At 34.2% G+C, this 25808-nt stretch overlaps 2 protein-coding genes and 1 pseudogene across 2 annotated transcripts in view; 2 read left to right on the plus strand and 1 right to left on the minus strand.

Annotated features, from left to right (window-relative positions):
* Positions 1-25808, plus strand: part of LOC127880130 (pyroglutamyl-peptidase 1-like) — a 483820-nt gene that overhangs the window by 18885 nt on the left and 439127 nt on the right. The gene's annotated exons all lie outside the window — the stretch shown is intronic.
* On the minus strand, positions 778-15607 carry LOC127878413 (uncharacterized; annotated as a pseudogene).
* Positions 15074-18710, plus strand: LOC127880121 (uncharacterized). Its single transcript, XM_052427355.1, has 7 exons — positions 15074-15667; positions 16143-16298; positions 16641-16720; positions 17046-17120; positions 17352-17478; positions 17659-17886; positions 18367-18710. Exons 1-7 carry the CDS (start codon positions 15649-15651, stop codon positions 18591-18593), a joined length of 912 nt encoding a protein of 303 aa, XP_052283315.1. The 5' UTR covers positions 15074-15648; the 3' UTR covers positions 18594-18710.

Genomic DNA, 25808 nt, shown 5'->3' on the forward strand with positions numbered 1-25808 from the left:
GTAGGAAACTAAACGAAGGTGAATGATGAAAAACATAATATATAGCTGTATGTTCGACTTAAAAGAGCAGACAAAGCATTACTAGGCAGATACAAACACAACCTTTCACTTATTAGATAATTAAAGCATCAGAAAATCAAAACCAACTATTATGGTAGGAAATGAAGACTGGGTCATTTTACATGAACATACAACATCGGAGTTGCTGATAATGTTAATTGTTATATTAAAGGGACTTTCAACCGCGATTTACGAAATTAATACCTTTTACTAGTATTCAGTGCTCACTAATCTTGTAAACTGTCGGTACAGTTAAGATATAATTTTTACTAGCTAGCATATTGCTTCTGATACTAAAACATAAAACTACCACATTTTTGCATTTTCTTTTCAGGTAATTTTGGAATGTGCGAAGCCGTTAATTCTTTTTATTTGGGAACATCACCAGCTCTGTATTTCTTTTGGCAAAACAAGACGACATTTATTGTGAACTGCTTTGTATCGGCAAATTATCATCCCAACATTTACACGGAGTTTCACACATTTACATTAATTCTTCATGAGTGTGATCGCATATATAATGAACACACTTTTTTCGAGAAGGTGACAGGTGTCTTGGTCATCACATGCAGATCGCTAATTGCTAATTAAAATACATGGCCATTGATAGTAATTCTTGCGGCCAATGAACTTTTTCACATTTTTCTTCGATAACATTCAAAGCACCATGTGCTTAATACGGTAAACATATATGCTATACTAATAAGGAGACACACGGTACTTTCTTGCGATTCTTTTTATTTTGTACAGTAAATCATTTATTTCGGACATGGTACGTGCACTGGTGGAGCTATCGTCAAAACCCACGATGTATCCCGTCACCACTACAAAACTAACATAAGCTGATCAAACAGCATGGAATCAAAATAACAGTAATTTATTGTTTATCGTACCGCGACCGATGCCAATAAAGGGTGTATAGGAAGCTAATTGTGTGTTTGTGTGTGTTTTCAAACACATGTAAGCTATTTTATATGTTTTTGTTTGAAAAGTCCGTGTATGCTGCTCGTAAGAAATCGAACTGCGCCGTTTTCGAAAGGTATGCACTTAAATACGACGAATTACACCATATTGCGGGTTGGTTTTTCTTACTAAATATTTCTCTAATATTTTTCTTAATAAAATATTTTTTCTTCGTTATGAAAATTTTGTTGGTTATTTTGGTCGGTCGCCGTATGGGAAACAAATACCATCATAAATTTTTACAAGAATATTAAAGTCAATGTGGGCTTCGACGATGTGATGGGGCAGTTAGCCGACGATGCCCGGATTGGCGGGTGCATGTCTGGAGGTCTTCACGAACACTGGCGGATACATCGGCTCGAAGTCTGGTATCACGATTGTGACAGGGGAATGGGTGTTCATGTGGAAGCGCAGTTCCGTGTACAGTTCCCATTGACGGTACAACAGCCCAAACGCTTCTCCAACAAATGTGTCCTGTCCTTGGGTCGGGTACAAGATCCATTGGCCAATACCGTAGTCCAGCTGTAATATAAAGTACGAATTTCCAAAAGGAACAATGCATGAATATTCGTCTTTGACGCGATAGTACGAATTCTTAATGGTTCAATTACAACAGCGTAAAACAACGATGATGAAAACGTCGGAGCACGATGACAATTGCATGACTATTTAAACGCATATATTACTACTATAACATGTTTTGTCATCGTGGTTTGATGGATGTCGTCATCATATTTTCACGTTTTCATCATCATTCATTCGTATTCCGTTTGCGTTTTCGTCATAAAGTTTTAAGACCTATGTCGTAATATTGTATGTTCGCGTTTTAAATAATCTGGTAAGCATTTGGTATTAAACATGCCATTACATCTCGCGGTAAAGTGCATTTAATATTTACGATGACCACAGGCAAGTTGATGTACACACAATACTGCTGGCATTGTAATCGTACCAAAATAATCACTTTTTTCCATAAGCATATCACTTGAATGTTAGTTATTGATATTATTTTCATCACTATCATAATCATGCGTATCATCATCATGCTTATGATCATCATCATCATGCTTATCAACACCATCATCGTCATCATTATCATCATGCTTATCATCATCATGCTTATCATCATCATGCTCGTCATCATCATCATCATCACCATCATCATCTTCATCATCATCATCATCGTCATCATCATCATCATCATCATCATCATCATCATCATCATCATCATCATCAGCATCAGCATCAACATGCTTATCATCATCATGCTTATCATCATCATGCTTATCATCATCATGCTCATCATCATCATCATCATCATCATAATCATCATCTTCATCACCATCATCATCATCATCATCATCATCATCATCATTATCATCATTATCATCATCATCATCATAGATGTGGCATCAGTAACTTTAGTGATAATCATAAAAAAACATATGTACATTATTAACTTGTCATCATGTCACCCGCTCATGTCACCCGCTTCAATAATTTTTCGTTTAAATTGTTTTAATGTAATGCACGTGTGCAATCTTATGTAAGCTTCCATTGTATGATAACTAACATACAATTTACAAATGAAACGGTTAGGCAATATGACCTGCAGAAAATTGACGGTGTGGTTAATGGACATAACCAGATCTCCGTAAGCAATGTGATTGTACACGCCCGTGTATTGGGAGAGTGCACGACTCGGTGCTATCGTCTTAACGAATGGTTTTGGTGTGGTGTCCTTGGCCGGAAACCAGGGCTCCGGATACGTGCACACGGTTGTCTCGTTGATGGTTGGTTCCTCGCCCAGTAGTGTCCAGGAGGAAACTGAACACAAACACACAACCCTTCAGAGAAAACTTTCGCCCAAAAACAAATAGAATAAAATGGGTGAAATATGTAAACAAGGGATATACAGAAATAACTCAGATAAACAATTTCTTCCATAAGTTCTAGTTAATTATATTTGTATATACTTCGAATTACTTAATCTAGTTAAAATAACAATGAATTAAGAAACGTTTACTCAACAACGCATGAGCGTAGTCGAACGACGTTCGATAATAAATATATACATATGCTTGCACTATTAGAATTATGTTTTAACGTTCGCACAATATCGGTATCCCTGTGCAAATGATGCATGTCTTGGTTGTGATGTTCATTATGTTTGGTAATGCGAGCATTCTTCACCTGTGCAGCAAGGTTCGTCCGATAAAATCATCGTCTTTTCCATTCATGGTGGTAAACACGCCGATATTAACCTCCGGCAACAGCGTTACAAGAGACGAAAAACCGAACGTCGTACCGGTGTTTCGCAGCATGTAGTATCCTGTAAAATGTTGTTTGGTACAATTTAATAATATTTCGACCTTATATTATCTCTCTTAGCAGGTTGATAAATTGTATATTGGTCCAACACGTTACAATCCTGTTTTTTTTATTTGTGCTAGCCATTGTGAAATTGCAGGGTGTTATTGTCTTTTGTGTCATAGATAGTTTAAGTTTAGTATTCAACAATAAAATAGTCTATACATATATATTTTAAAAGAAAGTAGTGAATTGTGCAGTCTAGAAGCTTTACATTTGTTTAGAGTTAAACGTGAAACTGTGCACTATTTAGAGTATTAGGAACAACGATAAAAAAAACGAGCACACCATCTTAAGTCATACAGTTTTAAACATGCTTTTGGCCCAACTAGACATGAGTGTTTTCCAGAAAAATGCTATGAAAATATAACATATGTTTATTTTATGCAAAGCCACCCTTAAAAATGTGTATTATAACCTTAATTTTCCATTTTAACTTACGTGTTTAACCCGTCTATCAAATTCTTCCGAAACGCATTAAACGTAAGATTATAAAACAAAAAAAGTCGTGTTTGTACAACCGTTTTTAATCCTTTCGGTCCATTTTTGTGATTAACAATTGCCGCATAAACCAAAAGTAGCTGTGACTAAAAACAATTGAAATTGACAATTTGTTAAATTTTGTATAAAAACACAACACAGTGTAATGTATTGGGTCTGTGACTCAAGCGTATGATTTTTGAATCCCTGACCTTTGGTATTAGACTCGTTCTTGTTTGTTTTATTTGTAAAAGCCTGTACTGATTTTCAGTAAAATTAAATAATTTATCTTGTTGAATCATAACGATTATAATGCACTTAAAATTGTTAATAAAGTTCCCTTCACATTTTGGTTTAGTCAAGCTTAACACACCAGGATGATGTGAAATATTTTTATTCCGCAGTACTGCTTCTATAAAGATAAAAAAGTGATGATAAAAAAGGTTAAACTTGTCCTTTAATTCTTTCAATATTGAATGTAGCCGTTTGAAGATATTTGCACTTCCAAAACATGTAACAGAAAGGCTTTTTTAATTGCCAATCGAATTTGACACTGCGAATTGAATTTTTGTCTTAAATAGTTATCATTTGTACATATTGTCGTTTACGATTTACTTTCGATATCCACCTCCAGCAATTTAGAGCCATATTATTACGTGAGATTAATTTGAATGTCCTTTTCGATGAAAATAATTATATGCTTGATAATTTTCTAATTTCGATTTATGATTTTTTTAATCCCTATTATGATGATCCGTGAAAAGGTCCTCATATATTTCGTCTTTGAAATTCTTGAGTAAATACACTCAAGAAAAAAATGCAATTCAAAGTTTGGCTACATGGGTCATTTAATAAAGATTTAACTTTTCTCTGAAATGAATTAAAATATGGTGTGTGATTTTAAAGACAATAATCAGATTAACTTATGTTTACTAGCTAGCTTTTAATGTTTTTATTAACTGGCAATGAATGAGACCTTCTTGGTGTTGATTATGTATAGTTTTCTATAATATATTACACATTTTATCTGGTTAACCAGAAACTATTTTTCACCGAACTACCAACATTTTTTAGTCGTTTTTGCATCACAAGACATGCTCCTTATTCTGCTTATACCGCAGGAAAAGTTGTTGTTACTGGTTGATTCATCATATAAATAAGTATCAAAACGGTTTTTATTAGTTTAAAACGTATGTTTATTAGTCACCGAGGTGAAAAAAGCATTCAGCCTATTGCTTTTAGTAACATTTTTGAACAAAACTAACAGCAGCCGAGAGAATGTTTAGCTTAAAGAATACATTACAATCATCAAAATTTTGTTGTTCATTAATGTTTTTTTAGAAAGAAACTGAAAGCACTTCCAGTGGGTAGACACATATGATTCAGAAAGAAGGACAAGATACGTGATAAATCTAAATTGTCTGTTTCTAAGTTCATTAGTAAATGAGTGAGATAACATTTCATTATTCCTGACACATGATTATTATTTAGCATACTGTGATGAATTACACTAAATAGTTTTCCATTAATATTTAAACATCATCTCCAGAGATCTGTTAAAAATATAATGGAATGCTTTCTTATATGAAGTAACGTTAGTAAATTAAGGCACGCTATTATTGTTCATTTTTCAGTCTTTAGAGGCTGTAAACAGTAGAGTTATCTGTGAAATGTTGGAAACATATTAACGATCTTTCTTACATCTAGTTTGTTTGAATTTCTTCTGTAGATACGTGATTGTTGAACATATTTGATGGCCCTTTTTGTCATTTTAAATAATTTAAACGTTCCTCCTAATCATATTCATTGATAGATTTTCGATTCCAGTGACATATGTGACCCTTGGACGATGGCAGTTCACACCCAATGAGTGTATTTAAAGCTGGCGAGCCCTAGTGCATTACCAATTGTTTATCCCAGGGTATGATTTGAATTAACTTCGTAGAGGGCCACTATATGAGGCTTCATACAAATTATAAAAGCCTTGGATTGGTTTTCAGATAATTATATTTTTTAATAATATTATCCATATAGGGCAATGCAAAACCGGTGTGCCTTGTCATGAATACACTTGGTAAAGGATCCAAATGATATGTACCGTGTAAGATAACAATGACCAAACATCTGGGCCGATGATTGAACAGATTCGACGAGGGACCAGAATACAATGTTACATACCAAATATAAGACATAAAGACCATGCCATTTCATAACGTATTTTTTTTGTAAAGTTATCATGGTTAAACATTTTAAGCCCTTGCCTTAATTAATAAACTTAGTGGATCCATTTGGAGAAATTTCAAAAAGGACTATTAAAAACATTCATGTACAGTGACAATAAACATCTGCCCGGTAGTTCAGGAGGGGAAGCAGATTAAAGTTAAACGGCGGATGAAAATCAAGATATTCCAATTGCTGACAATGATCTGAAATCAACATACTCCTAGGGCGGGTCCACTTTTAACCCAAAGGTAATGTTGTCACACAAAAATCGGTAGATGATCAATATACAATGTCACAAAACAAATACTGAATCCCTGGCTCTTGCCTTTTCAGATGATACTTTTAACTGACTGACTTATGTCTCTCATCTATTTGTTTTTGTTTTAGCGAAGTAATAATATCCTTTACAGTTTTAATCTGTCGCGAATCCGAACTTAATAGGGATGAGCGATAATAGCTGTGTTAGCGGCCCGGGTTTGGTTACGTGATACTTTTTGAATACGCCTGTAATAATTCACTATGGGGGAAAATGTTTTATTAGCCTTATGTATCGCTTCAAACAAATAAAAAGACGTATTCTAACGTAATTAAGAAAAAGGACAACTTGTTGAGAATTATTACCATATACGCGGAGTGTTGCTTGATGGTTTACAATTACCATACATAAATCAGATTTGGGTGTTTATTTTGTCAATAGTTTGGATTTAGTGTTATTGTAAGGATGCGGCGTATTAAGCCTGTCCACCTCGGTCAATCTAGGCCTTTTCTACTTACCTTTGTAATGTCCAGTTTCCATCCGAATGCGTAGCCCGTCTCTGTGACAGTGAAGGGAGCCAGTGGCCGCCGGAAGATCTTCATTGCCTTGGAGGGTCGAATGACCGTCTGCGGGGTGTGTATCTGTTGGAGGTCATCGGCGTTCAGCACTTGCGGCCCGCTCTGACTGCGGCCGTTTGCCAAATGCATGAGCATCCACTTGGCGAAGTCCTCCGAGCCGCTCATTATACCGGTAGATCCGGCGTAATGGCTCCAATGTCTTAACATATATATACTTTGATAAAGTGCTTACTTTGGCTCTGTACATTTGTTCGCATTCTGTTAATCACATTTAATAGATCATTGATGTGTTATAGCTCTTGTCATTTAAGGATTGTTATCAAAAGTATTTTTATGTGTGCGTTCGAGTATTACTTTCTTGATATAACTATCACTTTAGCGGTCCCTGAAATAATACATTTATTCTACGTAACTAAGGACCACACGCTTCTATGGTGTTCTCGACCATGCGACCAAAACCTTCTTAGACAATATTTTACTACTAATGTTTGTATCATTCGTCAAATATTAATACGCATGTTTGTCATTTAAATTCAACAACGAAAAAGGCCGCATATGGGAAACAATGTAAGGGAATTTACGAGGTAACAGTTCTCAAATCTAATTCAATGGAATGACTTATAACCCTTGAACATTAAATTACTAGATTGCATATTCACCAAACAATTTACATAATTCAGAATGAATATTGAAGTCGACCTACTTCTGATGTAACAGCTGCAACTGCTCATGTAAAAAAACGACATTATAATAGTTAACAGAAGTACCGTTTCGAGACTTGTGAGCGCTTCAATAAGGCTTTGATGCAATCGAGCTTAAATAAATAAGTTCAAACTATCATAAGTCTTGTAGCAGTTAACAAAGCATATTTCATTATCCAAATAACTTATTTTGAGAGCTTCCACCCCAGGTATCCGCATAAACATAAACAAGTAATATTGCAACGTCGATGCATGCACGACTTTATGGGTCCGCCAACGTAGAAACTGCTACTTACTTTTAAACCTCTTCCGGAACAGGGACCAACACACCGTTTATTTCGTCATCGTTGTAACCTGTGGCCACGACCTTAGCCCTTCTGTCGACGCGAAACGTGAAGTCAGAGTTGCGCATATCTGCATTAAGCATCAAGGACTCGTTGTATTTACGAACTATGTGATTGTTTTTGTTAAAGTAAATTATTATCGTTCCGAATGCAAATAAAATAAAAATAAAAATAAGTTTACCTAGAGGGTCAAAGAAGGTCGTTTGGATGAGATCTTCCCAAGGTTTCTCATCCAGGACCTCGCTTATATAAGACAAAATTGCATAATGCAGGTTGCTGTAGAGGTTACGCGTTCCGAACTTGTAGATCGGTGGAAAATCCCTGATGCGTCTGAAAAAAGTAGGATTAAAATGTGAATTTTAATGAGCTTACATCTTAAATACAGAATATAATATATATATATTGTCGATACGAGAAGGATCTTGGCATAAAAGGTACAAAATATAATACCATAAGACCTTTAATGTTAATAGTATGTACATGTATGGATTATTATCATTTGACCAGCGATGCTCTAGTATCTGTTTCCTTTTTAAATCGGAATTAAGTTCAACCCGATAAACTACAAGTGCAAACCATGTCGCCTCTTTTCGCGTTAGGTTCTTATCCAGGCGCAAAAGCTGATTGGTCGGTACGCCCAGACAGTGCGTCATAAGGTCACGAAATTCGTGTGCTCGCTATCGTTGTCAATCTCTTGCACGACGGTCACATTACATTCACCTCTGTGTTGGGCTCAGAACGGACTATTGTTATGAAAGCGTCTCATTTATGTCATGATTATTCCAAGCGTTCATCATTGAGGTTACAGTATACTAAACAATCTCTTGCACGACGGTTACATTGCATTAACTGCATTAAAGAAAACCATCTCATACCATGATATCTTATATCAGTCTTAATTAGTTATTATAAAATTGATATGTTTTTTTTATGTTAAGAAACCAACATACATAAATACGTCGAAACAATGCATAACGTCACTCAATAAAAAATATGTACAATTGTTTACATTTGTGAAGTGCGTGGAATGATTACATCTGTGTAAATGGGCAATAAAATAGTTCCAAAGAGTTGCATTAAAACTCACAAGTTTTTGCACGATTTATCGTACATTTAAAAGTCATATTTCTTAATCAAATGCATGCGATCTTAAATATCCACACAAATATACATTGTATGCGTTTGTTCGGTTTTAGCTATTTGGTAGACAAAATGGCGTGCTGAGCCTTATGCAGAGTTGTATGTGAGAGCAAGGAACGACAACTCTGCGTGGAGATTGTATCGTTGTACGCAAAACCTTCCTTAATAATGTCGCCAGGTTTCGTGTATATGGACAGGCTGAAGTTTTGAATGCAATTTAAAATTGATAACCTACTTAATTATTGTAATTTGATAGTCAAATGTTAAAAAAGGACAGCGGATCTAAAACAACACAATTTCAAAACTTCAGTATTGAATAACAATTTGCTAACATACACAATTGTGTGTATGTCTTTAATCCCACCCAAACTCAAACAATTAAGGATGGAAACATTTATAAGGCACCGTTCTATTTATAGTATACGGTACTAGCTGTGATTTTACATGTCTGTATGACTAATAACACCCAGACGGGTTTGTGTCTACGCGTCGCGAAATTTGAAACGTTTTATATTTAATATATACAGAATAAGAAAACGTTTGAAGTACAGATCGAGCATCAGCTTACAGTATGTTAATTTTCTTATTGTTATGAGCGATTGATGGGTATTCACATTTTGTATCTATACTAGACGACAAAGAAAAGACATGGCAATGCAACAAAACCATGTTTTCCAAGCTTTTCTAATTAATTTACTTGCTTTCACATGACCGTGTAAATTCCTTTGCGGTTCTGCTCGTAAGCTACCTGTTTTGTTGCAATTTGACAATGTTATCTTTTACACCATTTGCACCAATTTAACTCCAAAATAAGTCCTCCATGTAAGCAACTTACGTACAAAATGTTTGCTCAATACCTCCAATAAAACCCAAGTTTATTAGCGGAAAACGTTTTTCTAAATTTTTGCCCAAATGCAAAATCTAGCTATCTCTGCATTTAAGTATGTAATAAAACACTCTCTTAACAATAACTCAAGTAATTAAGCATGACCAGTTTTTTACCCGAAAATTCAAAAATACAATTCCCAGATTCAAGCTCGCTATATACAGTTTCATTGAGATTGGTCATTGCAACTTAAGTTATTGACTGAAAATCATTCACATGTTTCCCGTTTAAAGAAGTTGCAGTTTATTTGACCTGAACTTGCATCTTATATATCCCAACCCATCTTTGCATGCAAGCTACCTACACGCACAATTTCAGTGCAATTCCTCCATATAAGCGGAAATTGTATGGTAAATTTAAGTAACAATATCATTGACCTTGTCTAGACTAAAATACATTTTATAGTTAGGTCGTTCACAATGTTTGTTATTTTCAAAGTGTGATAAATATTGGTCAATATAATCTAAAGTAATTGACCGGAAACCACTTGTTTGACGCCCCCCCCTCCCTCCCCACCTGACCAAAATCTTATAAATAGCAAATCGTCAAACGCACCACACGATAACCCGGGGAGTGATGGCGCAGCGCTCTCAGTGCGTCGGTAAGTTCTGCAAAAGATTTGATCAAACGAATATATTTGTCTTACGATTTAGAAATCTTGCTTTTAGTACATCGTCCTTTAAGTACATGCAGGTACTGTTTATTGACATGCACTTAAAAAATATGACATTTCATATTGTGTTGAGTATTTGAAATAAAACAAAACAAAATTCGATGAAAATATACGTTATCCTATCGTATTGTCAAAGAGATTATATGCCAACATCTTTCCAACTTCAATTAAAATTAACTTCGTGTGCTTATTAACATTTCGATAAGCTTTTCAATCTGAAAGAACGAAACAGAAACGACACGTGCGCAGTAAACATGCGCATATAGATTGCTATTATGACTAATTTATGCTGCACAAAAATTGATACAATGCGATCCGTATTTGTACAAACCCATATTGGACATATATGATACATATATGGTCAAGATGTTATGGAAATGTCAAGAAACATTCCATATGCAGCACTGTAAGGAATTTTGAATTGATTGACGTGTCTTTAGTTTTTTTAATCCTTGAGTATGCGCGCATTTGTGAGTACATGGTTGTATGCAATTGTTATTTTATCCTATACCATTTAAATAACACTTAAAATCAAATTATGTATGGCCAATGTGGGAGCAACGTGCCGCATTTGGAACTAAACATATTCCTTAACAGTAGATCAAAATTAAATAGGAAATACTAAACTTTTGGAAGGGCAGACAATTAGTATGCACAAACGATTATTGCAAATCTACATGGTTAATAAAAGAAAACGTTTTATTCATGACGTTGATATTTGACCTTATCAATCTGCCATAAATTCATGCACATTTCATATGTTAAGAACAGTTGATAACATGTTTCATTTGATACTATCTAGATTTGTGTACGATTTGCATTATATTCATGTTTGTGTACACAGTTTGTTAAACATGTTGCAAGGAGGAGGTAGCCATGAAATGCAGAGCGTAAATATTTAATGTTTTCTGTATTATGTACTACATCATTTAACAACCATAAATACAATGAGCACGGAAGTTAAAGTAGCCGCGAGACAACGATCCGATAACGGAGATTGGAAGACATATTATGTCAAAATCATGGCAAAATGGCGACAAACACAGCCTTATCCGCAATACAATGTTGCTGTTAAATGAAGTTGGACTTCTCGAAACATTTGTTTTGTCAAAAATATGCCATTAAGCTCAAAATAGAATGTATATCGGCCGTCTTTAGTGAACCCATAAAGTTCTCATATGCAACCAATATAGGACCAATATGCGTCTTTTTGGGTAAACTCGTTTGCCAAACCCATATGTTACCAATATGGTTCACATTTTTATTCTTTTGTTCGATGGGTATGTATGTCGTTCTGGAAAATATTCATATTATAATGCGCAAAAACGCCTGAACCATATGTAAATACGTCAGCGCGGCAAGTATTGTCAGAAAGGAAATCATCTGAAGTATATTTTAAGAGGACGACTATGCATGAGACAAAATATTTACATACCTTCTGGGCCTTTCGTTTTCAATGAAAACTTATTAGGTGACTCTGATGAATCGATATAATGAGACCCTTGTGATCACCAATAACCTTAAAACTCGTTCAGGACATTTAGATGATGCCATATCAAATGTGAGAGGTCGCGATGAGGTAATGGATATGATTTCCGCTTTGCGACTTGGGAGCTCCCTGGGCCCGTATTCACCAACAATTCTTTAGCAATTCTTAGACTTGAAAATAAAGAAAATTCTTAAGTCTATGAAAAAATTCTTAAGTCTTATTCACGAACTCATTTTGCTAAAGAAAATTCTTAAGAATAAAGAATTTTCTTTAAAATTCTAAGAATGCTTCGGGGCATTCTTAGAATAATTCTTTAAGCTTCCAAGATGGCCGTTCGCGTTATGCGTTACGCCAATATCTTGTTTGAAAACGTCGAAAATGTCCCGCGTAGAAGATTGTTTGACAGAGAAAATCCTCTAGACGGTTTGTCGGAAATGGAGGTTTATAGGAGATACCGATTTATTCCGGCAACTATACTGACCTTATTAAATTTGGTCGCCGATTCTCTGGACTTTGGAACGCTGAGGAATTCTCCTCTCCTGCCGATCCAGCAGCTGTGCATATTTCTTCGTGCCATCGCGACTGGATCCTTCCAACTCGTCGTAGGAGACACTGCTCGAGTCAGTCAGCCATCCGTATCAAGATGCTGCCGACGAGTTGGACGAGCAATAGCTCGACTAGCTCGCCGTTACGTACGGTTTCCTGACAGTGAAGAGTGCAAAACTCTAAAATCCAGATTTCAGTCCATTGTTGGTGAGTGCCAGATTTGTGTTTGTCTAAATGACCTTGACTGAGAACATTTATCCAAGGGAAATCATTCACTTGCACTTCATTTTTGTGGGGGCATTGTAGTCGTTATTGCATAAACAACATACGCAGTTAGGACCAACAATTTTTTGATGTGATTTTTTTTAATCAAATGATTTATACACTATTTTTATTCAGTAATTTTTATCACTGTATCCATTTCATGTTTTGTATGATACATTCTGCATTAGGCCAAATGCAAGTTCACAGAAAGGTGAAGCATACGTTAATTGAAGGGCGATGTCACCTGAGTTTAGTCCAAAGTGGATACTTCTCTCATGTCGTTTATTCACAGTTATTGTAATATTATATATCTTCATTCTTAACTGAAAATGACATTTTGATAATTACGGCATTGTGGTTATTAATCTGCCGTTAAGCGTTATCGATCAAAATGAGAATATAAGTATTTATTATGTGTGTTTCTCTAAGAGTTTTATGTATAGCTTGGTACATTATGCAATTATGCCTAGGGCAAGTTCACAGGGGATAGAGGCCTAGCATATATAAACATAAGGGTGATGTCACCCGAGTTTAGTCCAAATTGAATCTTTGTTTCATTACGTTCCTAATTCGCAGTTATTGTAATATTATATCTTCACTCTTTACTGTAAATGCCATTTTGATATCACTCCATGGAATATAACAGTGTTATGATTAAATAATTATACATTTATGTACCCTTCTTTTAATCTCAATTCACTCTTGGTTTTAGCATGGTATCCTCCACACCTGCATATGTATCTGTCTTTGTAAAGTCCCCCCTCAAAGGATGTGTGGGATTTTAACAACGCTGTTAGTCTTCCCATCAGTCTGTAGGTCCTCAATACCTATTTTATTTCCGCTCCATGTCTATAAGACCATTTTTTGCAGATTTTATTACAAATGGTACTCCAATGTTACGGGAATTAAGATGTTGTGCTGAAGAAATGATTCAGTCATGCCAGCTGAATTTCATTTACCTGTCCTAAATAAATGAACATAATTGTTAAATAATAATCTTATTGATTATTCAGGATTTCCAAATGTAATCGGACTGATTGATGGAACTCATGTTCGCATTCAAAGGCCAAAGAACCACGAAGCCGATTTCATAAATAGAAAAGGCTACCATTCTTTGAACGTGCAAGTATGTTATCTTGTTTGCTTTTGCCACAACAAAGTTTTTCAGTACTCATAATTATGTGTTTTTTTATCACTGATGTATGACAATAACTAATATTAAATATTCTATTTTCAATAGCACTAACATTATTCACTATGATATCAGTATAATTAAAAATTAATAGTATAATAAATTATGTATTATTATTTTATGCCGGGTACCAAGGTCGCTTACATCAATAACAAATAATTCTTAGTAAAGAACGCTAAAAATAGCGTTGGTGAATACCGATAAAGAATCGACCTAAGAACGTTCTTAGAAAAGTAAAGAATAAAGCATTTTCTTTATTCTTTATTCTCAAGTAAAGAATTGTTGGTGAATACGGGCCCTGGTTTGATCTTACTTGTTGGAGTTTTGGAGGTCTTGACTATCGACACTCGAGTGTGTCTACGTGCGCCCATACAATTACGCTAAATACAGTATATACTGTTTGCCTCCATAGGTTACATTGTCTATGGAAAATAGAGCTTTGTTAATCTGTTTTCATTTATAAGTAATTCCTTTCTTAAAATGTCCTAACAAATGTTCCAATGTTTAAGGAGGCGATATGTTTTATTGAAAACTTGACGACAAGCACACGCACTTAAAGACAAAAAAATTGACTATATTCGCTCATAAAAAGTGCGCATTAGAATTGTTTTTTGCTGAACTGTGCTGTTAAATAATAATGACCAATCAAATTGAGATTCATGAAAACAACTCATTTTATATTACATTTTTTGTAATTATAGCGTAATTCGGATTTACCTCATATTATTATGCTAAAAATGTGGTATCCCAAAACCATAAATATCAAAACTTACTTCCGCTCACGCAGCTGTTTAAACATGAGCCCGATTGAAAAGCCTTGGCCATGGAAGCTAATCCGAAGAGCGTTTGGCTGGTCACTGGTCGTCTGTTTGTCCGTCTGTCACGCCATAGCCGTCGGCAAACACCACCTGGCCGGAAATCGTGCAGATAAAAAACGGGAATAACGACATATCGGAAGGATAGGTTGACATTCGAAAAAACAAACAAACACTATGACTTACAGTTAAATAATTACCACAAAATGTTGAAAAGAGTTCAAAATGATGACGACTGTCAATTGATTGTCAACACTGCGATTGCAAAAACATGTTGTATGAACGTTTTGTTTGTGTTTTGTTGTGTTCAATGTGGTTTTGTGTGTTTAATTGTTTGAGTATTGTTAGTGTGTCATTAATATTTGTTTGTTGTTGTTGTATTTTGTTTTGTTGCTGCTTTTTCGGGCGATTTGTCAAGTATAATTCGACGTATGAACCGGAAGCACATTTTAAATGAGACTTTCATTAATTGTCATTTATGTTTTCAAACAACATCGCTTTGCACAAATCATATACAAATATGGTTATTGTACTCACTAGTTTACCTTTAAATTTCATTATCGTGTTCAACGCCCAAACTTATCAGACACTATATAGTACGATACCTTCAGCACATACATGCGACATTTCTACCGAAGTCATAGATAGCAAGAAATTGTGTCAAAACGATGGCAAACACACTTTTACGTAAGTTATTTATAAAAATTAACATATACCTTTCCGTTTTGTTTTTCATTAAATATTACTATATTTTAATTTCTATTTTTGAAACGGCCTGTCCCATATGATTTGACACATACCTCATTAGTGGCATTACTCTTCGGGGTCGGGCTATTTCAAATATAAACATTTACTTTCTTGAAATGAACTCAATTGAAAGTCGTTATCTATTTAAATATTAAAGTGACTTTAACAAAAAGTTATACTAGGTTTCGCTTTCCAGCTGTTCAATTACATTAAAGTGACAGTCCATCGTTATACACATGGGAAGAATCGTAAGAAAACGTGTTTGTATTAAGATCTCTCAATAAAAACACGTTTTCTAACGATTCTGCCCATGTGTATAACGATGGAATGTCACTTTAATGTAATTGAACAACTGTAAAGCGAAACGTGGTATTTATCATTTTTAATATGCGTCATGTTTTTTTTTTTATAAAAGGACAACTAGCAATGATTGCGTGCATCAGCCACGTGAACTCAGCGTGCGCTGACATTGACGTCATTGCGTGCCGAGAACAAGCCGCGGCCGACCCGAACATGTGCCAGGATCCAGTGTTGAGCACCACTGCATGTCCCAGCTACTGCAAAAAGTGTCGTAAGTGTACACCCTATTGCACACGCAAAGTTGATGATATTAGACTGTAGTCGCTAGCCGCTGAATACAGATCTCATTTAATAATAATTCTAAAATATATGATCATACAACAAGTTCATGGACTTGTGTCACTCTATTATTTAAGTAAATGTGTTTGTTCGTTTGTGATATATGGTATATATGATTACACATAAAAAAGTAAACTAATGTGTTTATTTATATATAATATAATAACATTCATACTTAAATTTATAAAAATGTATTATCTAACAGGTAATTTTAAAACGCCAAGTAACGACGCGACCAAATTGACACTCACTGTCTTGTCTTTTATATTTAAAGCCTTAACGTGCTACCATTGTCAGACAACCGGACAAAACAATGTACCGTGTACAACACAGAAAACATGCGCAGTAGGCGAGGTGAGTAGATCCACATATGCACAATAATTACACTGTCTCATTTTAGTGGGCAAGTATAGCCATTGTCAGTTAAAAATTCACAATTAGATACATTTCTTACGATTTTTCGCATTATTCAAATGTTTACTATGGGATAAAATTCCACTCTTATTTAGTCATGTTATTTTATTTATGTTTTACAACCAAGCTATCACCAGAATGTATCAGTGTATTGTTTAAAGCACATGAACAAATACTTTTAAGACCATCTTATCCTTAATTAATTGTGTTTGATGGACAAATAAACAAGCAGACGATATAGTTGTATCGCACTTTAATTTGTTAGCAATGCGTATACAGAGAGATTACAGACCCACTCACGGGATCAACAGAACACATATCAACGTGTGCCAGTAACAAAGTATGTAACGTTTTACTATTATTTCAAAATGGAATCTTCTGACTTCCAAGACTCGAGCGTTATGCACTCGCATTATATTGTTTTTAATAGCTTAAACATATAATCGACAATTTACCTATCAAACATAAATACATAAAATGTTATGTACATGGATAATAATCTATATACTTTACTTTTCTTAAAAGACCTTTAGTTTAATTATTGATTTAGATTTTAACGTACGTTTAAAAGGTGTGTCTCGGTCAAGAACTGATGCAAGTTGTTTTTGGTCGTCGAAGCATCAATACCAGAAACGTTGCCATCCAATGTTGCTCGTCTGATTTATGTAACGCAGCAACCACCACCACCACGTCGATAAGTAGGATATTTTTTATTACGTACTTGACTTATTGTATATTAACATGACATATTTTGGTTTTATAACATTCAGATATAAAACGTAGCTATATTTGACATGCAAAAAACACACACAAAACAACGATATGATTTTTTAAACAAAACAAATTTCAACCTGTTGTAATAAATTATGATACTTCAGGGACGACCATGACACCAACCCCTACCTCCAATTGCGACTCGAGCAACAACTATCATCAGTTGTCATACATCAACAAACGTTTCTGTATTAAAATACATAATGAGTCCAAGGAATGGGGCGTAGCTCGCCATGCGTGCATGTTAGAGAACGCAGATCTCGTAGTCTTGGACAGTCATGACAAACACGCTGCAATGACATCTCACCTTCGAAGCGTACACATCCTAAGTGGTAATAAATTATATCCGTTTTATTACCATGAACAACTTTCCGTTACGTTTAACTTCCTGTTCACAAGCATGTGTATCTGGATTGTCTGGAGAGCTTCTAGTAGAATATTCGATTCTTGTCAAATATGATCTGTAAGGTTACCCAATTTATGCATAGCGTCTAGAAAAAAGGGTATTGGCAAACAGCCTAGACCCAGATGATACGCCACATGGTGCGGCGTCTCATCATGGTCTGTGCTGTTTGCTTAAAGGAATTTCTGTACGAAATATTATAAATTCTAGATTAAGTATACTAGACATCCCTAGTTTTGGAAATAAATTGATCCAATTTAGAAGGATGGGAGAGTCCACTTGGTATGAATGGGTTAATATCTATGGTGGCAGACTTTCGAATAAGATAACCAGATCCCTTTAATAACAAATATAGCAAATATAATGTTAATTCCCAAAGTTTGAAAACAAGCTCGTAACATTATTTCAGATATATGGATTGGTGCCTTAGTTGTTGACAAAACCCGCTCTTTCTACTGGCTGAATAACGCATCACTGCCATCGCATTCAACTGAATGGGGGCGTGGCCAGCCTGACGATACTGGCGATAACCACCAACACGAGGACTGTGTTACCATACGTCCTCAAGACGGATTCAAATTTCACGACCGTACATGTTTTACCCAATTAAAATTTATATGTGAACGAACATTATAATACGTTGTACAACGAGCGTTTGGCATTTGCAAATAACATTATTAAAACAATTTCACGTCTTTAACGAATAATTGATCATGTTTCTGTTTAAATTTGGAATAAACAATTGACTAACAAGGTTAAATTCGCGGCAAGCACGACAAAACTTCCAGCCCTAGAAACTGCGAGCCAAACGTTTCCTAGTTTTTTTCTTCTTTATTGAACAGTTTAAAATGTGCAATGTTAAAGTATCCATGCTGCTAAAACATCATTCTTCTTACATAATTTGAAATACACACACACACACACACACATATATATATATATATATATATATATATATATATATATATATATATATATATATATATATATATATATATATATATATATATTCACACATATGACCAGTTACGGGGTCTCTGATTTAGACATAGGTCATGGGGTTCCCACTTTAAACACGTGTATCTCCATACCCTTTTTTATCCGATATTAACACGAATTAAGGTATATAAGGGTACCTTATATATTGTTATTTATGAACACGCCATTTATTTAACGTCTTATACAAGGAATATATATAGCGAACTTATTTGCGAGGTATATACAATTTCAATTTCAGACGTGATTGTGGTTTTCGATTTAAGACCTTATTGTGAGATTTGATTGCATTACCTCCCCTACACCCCCCTCATAGTAATTAAAGGAGCCTAGATTGCGGGGTTGTATATAGACCCCGTTTTTTTTATTGACCTCGTAAGTACAGTCTGAAAACTACAGAGACCGCGTAACTGGCACTATGTATTGGTATATATATATATATATATATATATATATATATATATATATATATATATATATATATATATTAGTGTATATGTGCACGAACGGCTTTTAATAAAATATTGTATCTAAAACATATTTTCTAATAATAATTTCTATGAAGTCATGTCGGAAGCTTTAGCGGCTGCAACTTCATATAACAGCACAGAATAATCATGCAAGAATTATTGAACATAAATAACTAATTGTATTAGAAGAATGTTTATAAAAACTTACACCACGTAAACACTACCATTGTCCTAGCTCCAGTTGTTGAAATATAGCAATGTAAATTGAAAGTTGCACAGTGTTACGTCATTAGTCGGTTAGTCGGTTATAAATACATTGTTTCTCTATGCATGGTATTCGATTTAGACGAAACTAATAATTTAACTGATTATAGCAAACGATAAGCGACATAAGACACGGACGATTGTTAAAGTGACACATTCATTTAAAGGCTTAATGTAAACAATATTTAATGAAATCTTTAATTTTGTTATTAATAAATGACAGTGACATATGATTTGTGTAAAGGTGTTTAGTTTTGTCAATTTCAATAACTGTTAATAGTCTCAATATTGTATAATACATTGAATAGGTAATGTATTATCACTTTGTCTAATTTTAAAGAAACAAACTACACAATTGATTTGTTCTAATTTATTTATAAACGTATAAAATTTATAAAGCTTTTATACTTTTTGTCCGTTGCATTCAAATCCGTAAATACGTGTTAAAAGCATCGAGGCTTTAGATAATACTGTCATTTTAACCAGCAATAAGGCGTACAAAAAATCGAATGGTTAAAGCTTAATATTTATTAAACAGATAAAGCACGAGATCAACGACCAAACGATTAAAACACGACTCACTCGTACGCACACAGCCACAAATGCACAGATTCACGCACACGCACGTACGCACACATGGACAGTGCCATCCAGTTGATTCTGCACATCAGGATATGCAAACGATGAAGTAAATTACGTGAGTAGCTGAATAAAATGAGCCGAAGTATTAGTATTAAAGGCTCGCCAAAACGAACAAAAATACTTCGGAACATTAGAACCCATTTATGCCTAGCGTCTAGAAAAAAGACCTTGGCAAACAGCGTATACACAGATGAGACGCCGCATGATGCGGCGTCTCATCTGGGTCTTCGCTGTTTGCTTAAATGAATTTATGTAAGAAATATTCTAAATATGGAAACAAATGTACTAGACATCCCTCAAATTAATTGATCCAATTTAGAAGGATGGGAGAGTCCACTAGGCATAAATGGGTTAGACCCCCCACAAGGTAACGTGCCTTAAAATGATCATTAAATTAATTATGATAAGATGACTATATAAGTGAATAATTGGTAATGATTGTTAGTCCACGAATATTGTTTGTTCAAACGGGGAAGTAGAGCGGCACATTTGAATTGATATTTTATGAATTATAAAGTATTACCCACAGCAATACGGAAATCAATTTACAAAATCTCCCAAATATCAAGGCAACAGTTTGCATGCAAAATGATGTGTGTTGTTTAAAACGCGGTCCTAATCATCTACAGCCTTCGACGAGACTGGGACTTTTAAATGTGTGATAAGTTTTGTAAAAATATACAGTTGGTTCAAATGTGTATATTTTGATATTAACATCTATTGTCAGAGCTTGTTTTTTTATAATTAATCGTCCGCCCCTATAATTGACTTACAGAGTACCACATGATCACTGAAAGTTTTAAGCCAATGTCTTGTCTCCCAACGTAACATAATACGGTTCTAGAATGAATCAATCAATCTACAGCTATGCATTCATAATGAAATTCATATTTAATACTCGATTAACTATCTCCCGTCAACCTGTGGTTTCTTATAAATACAAATATTAAAATGGCCTTAAACTTAAAACAATAAAATCCTTTTTTTAAAAGATGTTTCATTAAATATAGGAATATTGCTTACTTAAAAATATTGTTTCATAAATAACCAGATTGATTATAAAAACCGCACCATGTACATATTGGTCTCATGGCATATGCGACCAGACTGGCCAGGCGATACCATGTAGGCTGCTGGGATCACGTAACAATGCGTTATATTATAGCGGAAAGGTTACACCTGACTGTACTGGTGGTGCCTTGTCTGGAGCTAATCTGGCGGCGCAAATTGAATACTACATTATTGTTTGTATGAGGCTGCTAAATTAAGACCTGAGTAAATGTCAAGGTATACTCATTACGAAGATTAGGGAAACTAATTGCAACGTAAATAAAAATGGACCATGGTTCGAAATTAAAATTAAGATTTCAACAAATAAATTCATTATTCTGTATCAACTATTTAATCAAATTCTTTATATGGCTGACGGAATGAGTTTCCGGGCGTCACCGATTTTAATCCATTAACCGATTGTTGCCAATGAATAGAAGTGGGTATTTTAGTAGGAAAATTATATACATATATCCAAACACTTAAAATAAAACTAGTCACAAGTTGTTTAACAATTATAATTCTCTTTACGATTCAACAGAAATGTATGGAGAGATCAACTGGTGAAGAACGTTAATAGCTTTTCCATATCCCGAACACTTAAAAAATATTGTTAATTGAATATACGTGATACAAATGCTCTGTGGTTAGCATATGTTGACGAAAGGGACGTGTTAGAAGAAGGAGCTATCCTTTTGGAGTAAACTTTATTTTGTTTGTTTCTTATCTGAAATGAAGTTATGGCCGTAATTATTGTCAGTCCTGCACCTAAGGTTGTTGTTTTTTTTATTGTAAAAAATAACCAGGGTTCATTTTGGTAAACGAAATTAAAATAACAACAACAACAACGGAATATGTCAATCATGTTCACCCTGATTTTGATTATTCACACATATACTAAGAAAATCAAGATTGCGATATAAGTTACTGCAAACGTGATCATAAGGTTAAAATATTTACATGTAGGAAAAGAGTTGGGATAAAAATACGGTGCATTCACTACTAAGATATTTGAAACCCCATTTAAATACCACAGTACAATAATATAATATAGTTCGCTTGCACTGACATGACATAAAAGTATCATGTTTTATTATTTAAACAGCCAATGCACAACGAGTCACAAACCATAACGTGCTATTCTCAGATGAATCGGTTATAACATTCGTTAAATGTTATTAAATACCGTTGATGTATTTGTCATATTAATCATTTGCAATACTCTATTTTGTTCTTATCGTTTAAAAAGTTAAAGAAATGTCAACAGTCTTTTTGTTCGCCAATTATCACGGCCGTTTATCACGCGCGACACCTATTTTTGAGATGCATTAATAAATGAGCCAATGCAAAATCCGAGGTGGCGCTCAGGCCCGGATGTTTTGAAAGTTAATGGATAATTTTGCAAGGTGAGTATGTTTTATATGTTTAAAACAACAGAACATATTTCGCATTATTTTTAAAATCGGGCAATGTAGTGCGATTTAGCGAAGATTAATTCGTCCAAATATGTACAGAAACATACATTTTCAACCCATTTTAAACGTGAGAACCTTTATAAGTTGTGGCATGGTGGATTTTTAAAAAGAATTTAGATGAGTTTTTCCAGTGTAACGAGAATAATTCCACCCAATTAAATCGCAAACGGCATCAAACGATTGCGTACAACATACATTAGATTTTGCATGCACAACAATATTGTCTTCTTGTCGACGTAGAAGATCATATTGCATTTTCCCAAAAAGAGATGGAGTCAATGCTTAGGAGATGGCGCTAATGATAGGAGGTGGCGCCAATGCAGGATGTATTTTTAACAGTCGTATCGAAATGTCATTCTCACATGACGTACACTTGAAAGATAATGCTATGTGTTATATATAATTTATTTTAAAACTTACATACATAGTCCGAAATCTTTACAGAACATAAATACATTCTATGTCAAATAAGATGTAGTTTATTAAATACATAAGTAATCAACCCAATTAAGAAGTCACCAACATGAATAAAACATATTGCACGATATATACCTAAATTTGTAATTCTCAATAAAACCAATAACTTAATATTCAACATTATCAACATTATCAAAATAATTCATCGACAGCAATATTTGTATACAGTATGATAATTCACGAAATAAATATAAGATAATATTTCTTCTTGAAACGATGATTTGTGTCTCTTAATTCAAATGCTTACTTAACTTAAAGGCTAAGGTCAACGAATCTTAATTAGGCTCATACATGTCGTTTTTCCAACTATCAACTTCAAAAAATGAAGACAACTCGGTTTTTTTTCGTCAACTATTTTGTATAATAGATTTTAAATGTTCTTATCTTATAAAGACGAACGTTTAAACCCATCAAGACATTATAAGAAAACTACTTATACTAATTAAAAACGAACGCGACTCAAATGTGCTTTAGTAGATAACTTACAAAAATGTATGTAAGTCCTGTAAACATAATTGAAACCATGACATAAAATATTTCACTTAAAAAAAAGCTATAGATGTGCATTGGCGCCAGCTCCTAATCTGAGCGCCACCTCCTTGGCATTGGCTCCATCTCTTTTTGAAACATGCAAATTTGTCTATAAGATCGGTTAGAAGCCGATGTGTTTGTGCACCCATTAACTTGTAACGGTTCAAAGCAATCGCTTCATGTAAAAAGCGATTTAATTGGCTGGGATTTGGCTCGTCACACAGGCAAAAGACACCGATTTGCTTTTACGAATTCTACCATGCCACAACTTATAAAGGTCCTCACGTTTCCAAATGGGTTTTGATTGTATCTTTTTGTACATCTTTGAATGAATTTATACTCGCAGAATCGCACTACATTGGCCGATTTTTAATAATAATGCGAAATATGTTGAAAAAAACCCCCATATAAAACCTAATCACCCTGTAAAATTATCCGTTAATTTCAAAACATCCGGGCCTGAGCGCCACCTCGGAAGTAGCATTGACTCATTTATTAATGCATCTCAAAAAAGATGTGGCGCGCGTGATTAACGGCCGTTATTATATAAAAAAATTAGCACAACATTTTTTCGTCAAAGAGATACAACACATGGAAAACTTTAATCACGTTGACAAATACGCAGATGACACGCACATTTAACATACACATTTATTTATTTAAATAACCTACCCATATGTGGGCATATGTTAAAAAGCTCACATAAAGCTGTTTACAGTTTATATTCCTGGAATGATGGGCAAGTATTACCGCTCAGTTGACTAGTTCGTGGTCCGCAATAGAAGACCTTTAGTAAACATCCTGATATCATAACTATGCTTTGACCAATCCGTCTAATACTAAACGAAATTTTAGTCAAGCTTAAAGACCATGAAATCCTATAGTTTTATCAACTACAAATCAGTGTATCTTTGAGAGCCTCAAAAGCCTCCGTTGTCGATGTAATGAATTTTGTTTTAAAATGCCTACACTTATGCTATACAACTATAAACTCTAAATTTAAGTTTATTGTCTGTATTTAGAAAATTATATAACATCGATGTTTCTTTTTGTGTGTATAAAACACGTAAGATTTGAATTTTTGATTAAATGTCTTAATTCTGTTGAGAGTATTAGATGTCGTTGTTACTGTTTAATTGCTAAATGTACACGAAAAAAGACAGCATAACACAGCAATTCAATAAGCATTCTTGTAAAGAAGTACTTTATTTTTAAAAACAAATCTCAAAAACAGTCAATTTTGGTTTATATATGATGCTACCCCGCTTCGTACCATAGAAGCTTCTTTCAATTTCACCACGTAGCGCAACTTATAGAAATTCGGTACCGTGAACTATATCACTATAATACTGGTTTTTATTTGCAACAAAGGTATCGTAACATAAGCGTAGAAAAAGAGACTTTGTTATAATGTCTGCAGCATTAAAAGAATAAAAATATGCCGTAAGACGTAACCAAAATCGGAATAATTAAATTTTGTCTACACGTTGATTGATTTCACATTCGTCGCCGGGTCTTCTTGAATACATTTATCAGTCCTTCCTAAAATTAAAAGGAATTGCCGGCCAGGAGGTCATATAATTATGCAGCCTTTGCCGGTCCTGATTGATCATTTCCGATCCAAAAAGAAAAAATGATTATTAAAGACAAAAGTAATACATTTTAACAATATTTTAGTATTATTATAGTAATAAACTATTTAATATAAATATTCATAAATGCCACTTACAAATAATTAAACTTAATTTTTCTTAATCAAATAATGTACTTCAGAGAGCTTCACTTTATTTATTACATTTAGAGCAAGTTAAACATTAAATTAAATACTTGTGTTTGTGTTTTTAATTAATGTTACGTAACTGTATTGTAACTCCCGTGCTGATGTTTACAGTTCGCGATAATTTCACAATGACGTTTGCTTATGCCCTGCTTACGTACGAATTAGT

The sequence above is a fragment of the Dreissena polymorpha genome, chromosome 4 (genome assembly GCF_020536995.1).
Source record: "Dreissena polymorpha isolate Duluth1 chromosome 4, UMN_Dpol_1.0, whole genome shotgun sequence".
Taxonomy (NCBI): Eukaryota; Metazoa; Mollusca; class Bivalvia; order Myida; family Dreissenidae; genus Dreissena; species Dreissena polymorpha.

Coding starts and splice junctions, on each gene's coding strand:
- LOC127880121 (XM_052427355.1), top strand. Junction 16,299..16,640: donor CAGCTACTGCAAAAAGTGTC/GTAAGTGTACAC, acceptor TTATATTTAAAG/CCTTAACGTGCTACCATTGT. Junction 17,887..18,366: donor AAGCGTACACATCCTAAGTG/GTAATAAATTAT, acceptor ACATTATTTCAG/ATATATGGATTGGTGCCTTA.